Source organism: Leishmania donovani, chromosome 27, assembly GCF_000227135.1.
Source record: "Leishmania donovani BPK282A1 complete genome, chromosome 27".
NCBI classification, from domain to species: Eukaryota; Euglenozoa; class Kinetoplastea; order Trypanosomatida; family Trypanosomatidae; genus Leishmania; species Leishmania donovani.
This window is the reverse complement of record NC_018254.1, coordinates 93555-103426: the sequence shown is the minus strand read 5'-3', so window position 1 is coordinate 103426 and position 9872 is coordinate 93555. Positions and strand designations below refer to the sequence as shown.

General features: G+C 58.4%; 3 protein-coding genes across 3 annotated transcripts; all 3 read right to left on the bottom strand.

The window, feature by feature from the left end:
- Nucleotides 1-412: 412 nt before the first annotated feature.
- Nucleotides 413-997, bottom strand: LDBPK_270380 (hypothetical protein, conserved; the record flags this gene model as incomplete). The annotated part of the gene is made up of 1 exon (XM_003861847.1): nucleotides 413-997. One exon carries the CDS (start codon nucleotides 995-997, stop codon nucleotides 413-415), a length of 585 nt encoding a protein of 194 aa, XP_003861895.1.
- An 852-nt stretch (nucleotides 998-1849) lies between these two features.
- Nucleotides 1850-3820, bottom strand: LDBPK_270370 (ATPase, putative; the record flags this gene model as incomplete). The annotated part of the gene is made up of 1 exon (XM_003861846.1): nucleotides 1850-3820. The coding sequence occupies one exon, from the start codon at nucleotides 3818-3820 to the stop codon at nucleotides 1850-1852; it is 1971 nt and encodes a 656-aa protein (XP_003861894.1).
- A 3306-nt stretch (nucleotides 3821-7126) lies between these two features.
- On the bottom strand, nucleotides 7127-8614 carry LDBPK_270360 (hypothetical protein, conserved; the record flags this gene model as incomplete). Its single annotated transcript, XM_003861845.1, has 1 exon — nucleotides 7127-8614. The coding sequence occupies one exon, from the start codon at nucleotides 8612-8614 to the stop codon at nucleotides 7127-7129; it is 1488 nt and encodes a 495-aa protein (XP_003861893.1).
- Between the last annotated feature and the right edge of the window lie 1258 nt (nucleotides 8615-9872).

The window sequence follows — 9872 nt, the reverse complement described above, 5'->3', positions numbered from 1 at the left end:
GCCACGTCGTAGGCACTCTCGACCCTTGTCACCACGAGAAGTGGGGCTCCGGCGCTGGCAGGGGATAGGAGGGGGGAGAGGGAGCTGCCTGGGCATACACCGCATACGGCGTGCGGTGTGCTGGGCGCTGAGATACTACGCAGCGTGAAGCAGCCGGTATCAAGGGCTCAAATAGACCGGCAAGCTAAAGGAAATGGAGTTCATCAACGCCGACTTCTGTGCATGGGCACACGTGCACTCGAGATATTCCTCTGCTATGAGATAGAATCGTGGAGAGAGACGGAAAGACGCGCGTCGCTTCATGGCTTGGTCATGTGTCGATTGTATGCGAAAAGGAGTGCGGCGCAGGCGCAGCAGCAGCAGCAGAAAGCCGCCTCGTCACGTCTGAACGCCTTCGCCTACCTTCGGGCCATCAAGCGAACAACGACGCCATGCTGGGCTGCGGTGCCTGCCCAGTTTTTGCTCTGACATAATCGTCCCTGTGCTCCATCTCACTGCAGTACGTCTGTCGATCGGCGCCATATGAGATGAGCGCGACGCTGTTCCCTTCAAACTCAGTGAGCTTGCGCTCATTCAAGTCAAACACAAGAATGTTTTTGCTTTCAAAGGGGCGGAAGAGGCTTGCCATGGTCGGTTCCCCTGTGTGGATGCCACGCGCTGCGCAGTAGTCGTCCCAGTGCAGCATCTCCGCACTGAACATTTGACTGGATGAGCCGGCCTGGGTCGCCGACACACCCGTCACCTGCGTCACGTATGTATCATTGCCTAGGGCGAAGGTGCGCACGAGTGGCTCCGCGTAAGAAGAGGCAAACAGTTGCTGCATCGGTGGTTTGCCGTCGTTGATGCCGCGCTCTTGCCGGTAGTCGTCCCAGTGAATCATCTCACTGCATAGAAGCTGTCGTGGCTCTCCGCGGTTGGCCGCCTTGTTGGTGATGGGAAGAGATATGTAGTAGTCATCTCCTGTAAAGAAACACCGCCCCGTCACCTCCACGTTCATCTTGAAAGGCACGCACACCCTCAAGCCGATGAACCAACTTGAAGAACGAGAAGACGCGGAAGAGAAGTCGTGTAATGACGAGCGAGAGAGAGGTAGAGGAAAGGGGGAGCGTCTGTTGTACACGCCAGCCAGTGAAGTGGAGGTGTACTTATGTATATGTGTATGCGTCGCGTCAGCGTCCGCGAGATGTGCCGCATTACAAAAGCACGATGGGGCAGCAGAGCCCGCCGCACGTGAAACATGGGAAACACAAGCACAGCACAGTGTAAGGGAGGGATGGACGAGGGAGCCCAAGCAGAAAGGGCGACGAGGTAGACTCCGTGCGTGGGGAGGTGAGGGTGTTCGAGAGGCCCTGCCTGCGCGTGCAGCAGCATTTACGAAAGGAACAGCGCACCACTGAGGTGCAACGTGGCCACTCGGGAAGCAAAGGAACGCATGCCAAGCAGCAACACGAAAAACGTACTCGTCCTCACACGAGCCAGCTTGAGGTGCTGCGACGCACTCGCGCACCGCCCTCATGCCCTAGATGGTGCATGCAGTGCTGCACTGTGCCTGGTTGAGAGAGACTCCGGTCATGGATTACTTACGCGATGTCGTACGTGTCGCTGCGCCGAAATGCAGCACGGCAAACGGGGGAGAAGGAAAAGGTGGCGAAAAAGGAAGCGTTGAGGAGCAGCGGTTCGTGTGCGCCCTCGTGTCTGTGGTGTGTGGGCAACAGTGGTGAGGCAAGGGAACGAAGAGAAGAGTGCAATGGCCGGCGTCCCTACGCAAAGAGCGGAGGAAAAAGGGGGAAGGGGGCAGGGTGGATACAGAGCTGATGCCAAACTGCCTTTTCTTCACCGTCTCCCACGCTCACGCAGATGCGTGCTCACGTTGAAACTGGTCTAGAGCGGTCGAGTCGTAGTGAGTGCGCTTAAAGCCGCTCGCCTTCTGCAACAGGTATGCTGTCACGCTGGCCCTCTCCTGCAGCACCTGTGGAACACCAGCAGACTCTTTGAACAACGCTAAAAGAGCCTCGGAGCAGAAGACCTTGAGGTCCGCGCCGCTGAAACCTTCCGTCTGCTCCGCGATGATGCGGGTGTCAGCGGCGGTTCTGCACAGCAGCAGTTGGAGAATGGACTCGCGATCTGCCAAGGTGGGCAGAGGAACGTGTACCATGTAATCAAACCGTCCAGGCCGCATCAACGCTGGATCGAGGAGGTGCGGCACGTTGGTGGCCCCCACAAAACAGACCCCGTGGATGTCTGCGAAGCCGTCCATCTCGGTGAGAAGGGTCGACAGGAGGCGCACGTGCTCGCTGTCGTGCCCGCCGCTGACTCGGCGGCCGCCAAGCACCTCCACCTCATCAAAGAACACAATGCACGGCGCCTGGCGGCGGGCGCGAGTGAAGACGTCTCGCAGGTAGCGCTCGCTCTCCCCCACATACGCGCTCAACACGGTCGCCGAGTCCAGGTAGATGAGCGAGAAGTTCCCTTCTGAACAAAGCGCCTTAATGAGCGTCGTCTTGGCACACCCTGGGGGGCCATAGAGGAGGATGCCGCGCGGTGGGGTGATGTGGAAGCGCTGCATCCGCTCCGGCTGCTGTTGCGGCCACACAAGTGCGCGATGCAGCCTGTCCTTCACCTCCGCCAGCCCGCCGATCTCCGACCACCGCACTGCCTTGAAGGGGAGAACGGAGGCGATGTCCGGCCGCCGGGCCGCCTCCAGCGTCTCCGCGCATGTCCGTCCCACGAGACCCTGCGCAGCGCTCAGCCAGTCCATGGCGCTGCCGCCTCGCACGCTGGCCAGCAAGACTGCGCGCTGCAACGCACCAGGGAAGTAAAACACAAGGTGAAAGGCGACGAGCTCGTCCAGTACGTCGGGCGCACAGAGACCGTAGCCGTGGCTGACGCACAGCACCACAACCGACCGGGCGGCACCGTTGCCTCCGCCGCGAAGAACCGCAGCGTCCCGCTGGAGCTTGCGCAAATGAAGCTTGGCCACCTCCGGCTCAGCCGCCGCAAAGACGTGCTCAGCGTCAGTGACCACCAGAACCACAGTGCCACCCCACCCCTCTTGAAATGCCTCTGACGGTGAGAAGCAGCTCGACCATCCTAGCACCGTGTGCGTGGCAGCAACGCTTTCCAGAGCATACCTCACCGTGCTGGAAACGCCACACCCTCGAGGGCCGCGTGCCATGACACCGACAATCGCACCGACGGACTTGTCGGCGCACGCCAGCAGCTGCAGGAGTTGATCTGTCTCACTTTCGAGGCCAATGGGCCGCGCTGCCCCTCTCCCGCCAAGGCTGCTGCTGCCGGCCCGCCGAGCATCATTCACGCGCACACGGCAGTCGCCGCTGACAAGCGCTATGCCGCGATAACCCTTCTGTAGCGTCACTTGACGCACCGTGTAGAAACCGTCTAGGGTGCGGAACTGAGCCCCGACGACAACGTAGCGTCCCATAAGGGCGGCCGCGATATGAGCAGCGGTCGCACGGGCGGCACGTCGCGGCCCGTCCACTGTCACCTCCTTTGCCGTATAGTGGAATACAGGACACCGGATCACCATCGCCTCTCTCGAGCGGTCGCCAGGAGCACAGGGGCGATATTCGATGCCGCTCGAGCACGACGCGTACACAACCTGATGAGTCTCTGCAAGGGCGAAGTCCTGACTCGCGAAGCGCCGCGCCTCTAGCAAGTTCACCCGGACAGAAGTTTCCAGTTCGTACGTAAGTGTGGCGGTGAAGACGGGCACAAGGCGGCACAGATAGCACTCATCGCGTACCTCAACGAATGCGCAGGGAGACTGGGCGCAAGTCCAGTTGCCCGGCACGCGGATCATGGCAATCGACAATCTACTTCAGTTCCGCATGCGCGCTGGTTTGGTGTGCATGCATGTGCGTATATGTGCGAATGCCTACGTAAAGCGGCGAGAGAGAAGTGGGTGCCGCACAGAGACAGGGAGCGCTGAGCGGTGGAGGAGCAGAGAGGCGAGTGCAGACAAAATTAAAGCTGTGAGGGAGGCATGCACTCAGAGCACATGGCAAGTCCAGACGGCTGTCAACAAGCAAGGAATCACGAGAGACGGTGGGCGAGTGGGGTACACCTCAGCTGTGTCAGCCACGTAAAATGGGCACACAAGAGAGCGCCCACCAGAGCGAAGGGAAGACAGAGAGTGAGGGAGGAGACAATACCATCCCTGAAGTCTGAAGCATGTTTCTGGTGCACCTCTTCCGTCAGCCTCGGCAAGTCACGCATGCGTGTGAAGTCCGCTGCTTTTTTTTTCTGCACAAGTGGTAACGGCGGTGGTCGTAACGCGCCGCTCGTATCGTAATGGAGGGAACACGAACACAAATACAGATGAATCAAGGCCCGTCATCTTCTCCCACCCGCAGTGGAAAGAAAGGCAGAGACGCAGGAAGGGAAGGGGCGTGCCGTCTACATGGCATAGGAAGCACGTGATTTTGCGGCTTGCTTCGAGAATCTTGTATGTGCCCCCTCCTCGTCTGCGCACCAACCTGTGACATGCATTCGCGCGCTTTCTTCGACGGTGCACAACGGCGTCTGCCCGGTTCCCCATCGCTGCCCTTTTCTACTACCTTCTGCCCTAAACACTCTAGAAGGGAGGCAAGCACTCATAAATGAGTGGCGCGAGAGAGAGGAGTGAACGGCGGCGAGCGATAGCGTGAGAGCACGCTGGTGGAGATGGCTGCATAGCAGAAGCTCCAGGCAATGAGTCCACTGCGGACGAGCTCACAGAAACCACGAAGAAAAAAAGAGCGCAAACACGAACGCCCACGCACGCGCTTGCCAAGCACGAAAGGAAAAAAAAAACAATAAGGCAGGGAGATATATAGAGAAAATGGAGGAAAGAAAGTGTGGTTCTATTGAATGTGGGCGTGTTTGCCCATCGCCGCCCCTCCCGCCCCCACCCTCTCTCTCTCCCCCAGTCGCCGCCAGCAACGCACGGCGATAGGGGCGTGAGAAGGATAGGAGAGGCAGAGAACAAAACAGAAAGGCACTCTGAAGAGGAAAAGAAAAAAAAATAGAGCGGGAGGGAGCAATCGCGTGGGAGAAACGAGTCGAGCAGCCGCACATGTGAAGTTCAAATTGGGAGCACAGAGAAACCGCTGCAGGTGACGGGCGGAGCGTGCAGGGTAGCGGAGCCCGAGATGGAGGCGAAACGGAAGCTGTACAGAACAAGGAGTGCGAAGTAATGCAGATACGAGAAAGGGATATAAAAATGACAAGCGAGTTGTACTGATGGGGATACGCGCAGCTGCTGCGTCTCTCGCTCTCTTCTGTTTTTTGCTATTTTTAGTGAGTGCCCAAGCAGCGCGAAATGGGAAAAAGGCAATAAGACAACGGGTGCGGAGGCGCCCCCCTCCCCCCTCTCCCTCATCTGTCCGCGCTGGTCACAGCATGCACGCACATGCGCAATGGCACAGCTCACCCCACAGGAAAGAGCGAGCAGACGAAGAGGGGGTCGGTGAACGCCAAAAGAAAAAAAAACTAGAAACACAAGCACACATAAAACGCCAACCTGAAACCACGCCGTCTTGTCTTTGGCCGCGTACATGTCTCGCCGCATTCACCGATGGGAAGGGGGAAGGCAAGGAGAGCCAGGAGCGCGGGAAGAAGGGAGGGTGAAGACGCTTTCACCGAGCGCGTTCAGATGCAAGGCAGCGCACGGAAAGAAAAAAGGAGGGGTGGCGAAGCGTCGATCTATAAAACGTGGTGAAACAACAACAAGAAAGCGGCAGAGGGCGTGGCAAACAAAGCAAAAGCGCAGATGACAACAAAACCAAACGGCCGCCCTCAACGGCACTCGACGCCTCTTTCGTTCCTACTCTCGCCGCTGTGGTGAGAGTGTGAGTCTGGTGAGGTCGGCCGCGGAGAGTGCCAGGCCTGCCATACGCTAGACTCGACAGCGGGAGGGCGGGAAAGACGTTGTGAAACAGTGCCCCCCGCTCCTCAGCGTTCAACCTTCCTCTCTCTCTCACATGTATAGTGCATGTGTGCGTGCTTGTGGGCTAGTGCAGTCGGAGGAGGGGGTGAAAAGGTATCTATGAGCACGCGCAAGAGAATCTTCGAGTCCCCTCCAAAAAAAGGGGGAGAACGAGCAAGCAAATGACCTCATCACGCGCCGGTGTGCGTTCAACACAGCTGCGTTGAGAAGAGACGCCAGAGAGACAAAAAAAAAAACACGGAGACAGACAAACTTCTATGATACACGAATGGGAGGCGGCTGCAGTGGAAAAGAGAACGAGAGAGAAACCAGCATAATTGAAGATGCGAGTTTTCTATCGTGCATCACCCCTGCAAGACACATGGAAAAAAGAAAACAACAGCAAAACAAAAAGAAATGAGCACGTGACATGTGACGGGGGAAAGGGGCGACACACTTCCGCTGCGTTGGTGTGCCTTTGTGAACCGTCTTCGTGTGTGCGCGCGCGAGGGAGGAGGAAGGGTGTATAAGAGGGAGATGAAAGAGATGTAGCTGGCACCGCGGCTACCATACCGTCTGTGTTTTTATGGGACACAGCATGAGGCCAATTCTTCTACACATCCATACATGCCACACTCTTGACGCCAAGACCCACCCAGTTACAGCACACAGGCCACGTCCCTCTGCCCTCTCTCCTCTGCGCGCCTGCCCAGGAAGACGCCAGCATGTCTCACGGATCGAAGATGCACTAAACCGAAAAAAAAAAGGAAAGCAAGCGTTACTGGCAGGCCACACCAAGCCATCCACATGCGAGAATTAAATCCAGTAATAGTGCACAAGACATCGTCACGCGATGAGCGCCAGGCTGCACCTCATCCGCAATGCAATACGACACCCACACCCGGCAACTGCGCACTGACTCCGTCCTTCACTCTTGTCCCGCCAACTCGGCCGCTGCAAATGACCGGCCATACGGAAAAAGAGTGTGGCAGCCGGCGACGTCGTTCCACTGGGAAGAAGAAACGTGTGGCGCGTTCAGCAGAACAGGGAGAGAGCAAGAAAGACGCACAAGCGCACATTCGCGCGCCGCTGTAAGTGCACCCGTGCCATTGGTGTGCGAGGGTATCAAGGCGTGGGCGGAACCCCCCTTTGAAGGAGGTGTAGGCGGCACCAAAACGAGCCAACTATCGCGCATGTGCATCAGTGGATCCATTCGGCGGGGCTCAGGCACTTGGACAGTGGGGCCTGAGACACGCCAAAGAGGCAGGGCTGAATCAAAGCCCCATTCGCGTCGAATCGTGCATCCTCCTCGAGCACGTCCTGCACCGCGTTTCGGGCCGTCTGCACACGGATGGCAAACCCCATCAGCTGAAGGCCGTTCATGCACATGGCCCGCTGCGCCCCCTCCAGTGTGCGCATCTCCACAAAGGCAAACAGCGTGCAGTAGCCAGCTCCGGCGCAGATGCGCACCTTGTTGACAGGGCCAGCTGTGGTGAGGAGCTCAAGCAACATGCTCTGCGGCAGGAGGCCAGGCAAGTGAGAAACGTAGATGGTGCGGCGCTTCATCTCGTCCTGACGCGGGTACTGTAGAGGCACGAGCTGGCGTACCAACTGCTGCTGCGTCGCGGTTGCAGGGGCACACGGCATCGTCGAGAACACCGACGGAGACGATACAGATGACGACAGCAAACTGGTGGCAGTGGTTGCTACGTGTGCACTTGTCTTGGTGTAACGGCGGAGGTGACCGAGGAGGGCATGGCTCGCTTCCGGGTCCGTCACCTTCGTGGCGATATCCGCCACCTGAGCCCAGAAAGAAGCCCTAGACATGTGGCAGTTAGGGATCATCGCGCATGTGTGCGCCAGCGCGCAAATGCCCTCGAGCTGCCCCAGCCTGTGCCCAGCCTTTAGCAGCAGTCGTCCGGCCAGGTAGTACGGGTCGCCGGTGGTCATTTTCATCTGGAAGAGATTACCAGCCACGGTGCCGCAGTTGATGGTCTGCGCAGCATTCAGCTCGCCTGCCTCCAGCAGCAACCCCAGTAGTGACTTGAGTAGCTCCTCGGTAAAGGAGGCGAAGCCGAACCACTGCGGGGAGAGGTCAGACAAGGCCGCCAAGAGACGCTGCAGAATCACCGGAGAGGCGCGCGCCACCTCCATCGCCACGTCCCTGGCCACGGCCACAGGGGACTTGCTGCGCCTAATCATGGCGCTGATACCCTGCGTGGGGCACTCACTGCACAGCGCCGCCAGCAACGACTTTGGACTCTTGGAGTGGGCCTGCGACACCTCCTCCAGTGTCACCGCGTGCACCGTCAGCGCCTGCGACTGCCCCCGAGGAACGAAGGCGTGCATTTTCTGCGCTGCCAGGTCCGCCATCTCGGGTGAGTCGAACCCGACAAATCCCGTCATGATCGCCCCCTCCCACGCTGTGAAAGCCTCGTCGGCGCCGTACGGGTAAAAGAGAGACTTGAGCTCCGCATCGGTGGTGGTGAGGCCCAGGTGGCCCACCGACAGCCAGTGCTTGCAGCGGGACTTGGTAGAAAAGGCATCATCGCGGTAGTCTTCAAACAGGAACGAAGACACATCGTTACCAGCTGTGGCCTCAGCGGTGGAGGCAGAGCTGCTGATGGTGGACACGGAGCGGCACAGGGAGATGTCCTCCCACGCCTTTGCCTGCTTGACGTTCATCATGAAGCTGGGTGTCTGAATGTGTGTGCCGATGAAAACCAAAAAAGGCTCGACAAACAATACAAAGGGGTTGGATAGATCAAGCAATATAAACAAGGAGGGGCCGAGTACTCGCGCGTGTCTGTCTGCCGAAGAGCTGTCGCTTACGTGAAGGTGAAAGGGTGGAAAAATAGAAGACAAGAACGAAAAAGACGTAGACGGGAGAGTCTATGAAGTGAAGAGTCTATATGACTGTCGAATGGCAATGAAGGTGTGCTCTTACCATAGAGAAAGAAAGGAAGTCACGATCGCTTCGCCTTCTCCACGATGTGTCCACCGTCGTTGACCCAAGAGAGAAAACGAGAACGAGGAAGAGGAGGATGAGAAGAAACGATCAAGCACAAGGATGGGGGCGGGCGGGCGATGACAAAAGATGGCGCACCTACGGGCACGTGCGCACTTTTTTTCTGGGTCTCTTATTCTTTGCAGCTTCTCTTTATGGCCGCCCGCTGTATGCGTGTATGTGGGCGGAGGGAAGGGAAGGAAGAGGGGAGTGGAAAGGCGCACAGGGTAGATCTGCACACGTTTGCTTTATGGGCCACGAGGACAAGGGTACGACTCTTTTCCTTCGCCAGTGAGAGAGAGAGAAAGAGCAGGGCAGGAAAAGAAAAGAGGGCAATCGTTCGTGTCACCAGCAGCATGCGCATGTTCCGAGGATCCAAAGTACGGAGAAGCGTCTGTAACCGTGCCGCACGACGCCGAAGAGGTCTGGACGGAAGGGCCGCACCCCAACTTGGCTTTGCCTCCGCCCCCTGGTTAGGCGCTACTTTGGCGGAGACGCTGAAGAAGCTCTGTGGGGTCAGACGGCAGACTTCGTCCCAGCTGCTGGCCGTCTTCCCAGCGAGGAGCCGGCGATGATTCACCAAAGGTGCGACGTAGCGGGAAAAAGGGTAGCAAGCCGGACTGCGTCGTCGGCCGTGCTGGACGCAGCGAAAGGAGAGCCCCTTCGGCCCGTCATGCCGTGTTGAGGAGCGTCCGTTCGCGATGAGGCCCCCCCTCCCCTCAGTTGGCGAGGCAGACGGATCCAACGGCGCGCATATTTGTGTGTGTGTGTGTGTGTGTGTGTGCGGAAGGGACTTTTGCGGCAAGAGTCGCACGAGGGCGTTGGCGGCACATTTTTCTCCTGTTTCTGCCGCCTTGAATGTACTCGCGCCTGGGCCTCCTCCTCCGCCCCTGTGTTGCTGTTGTTTAGGTGAGGGCCTCCGTGCTTCGTGATGACGGC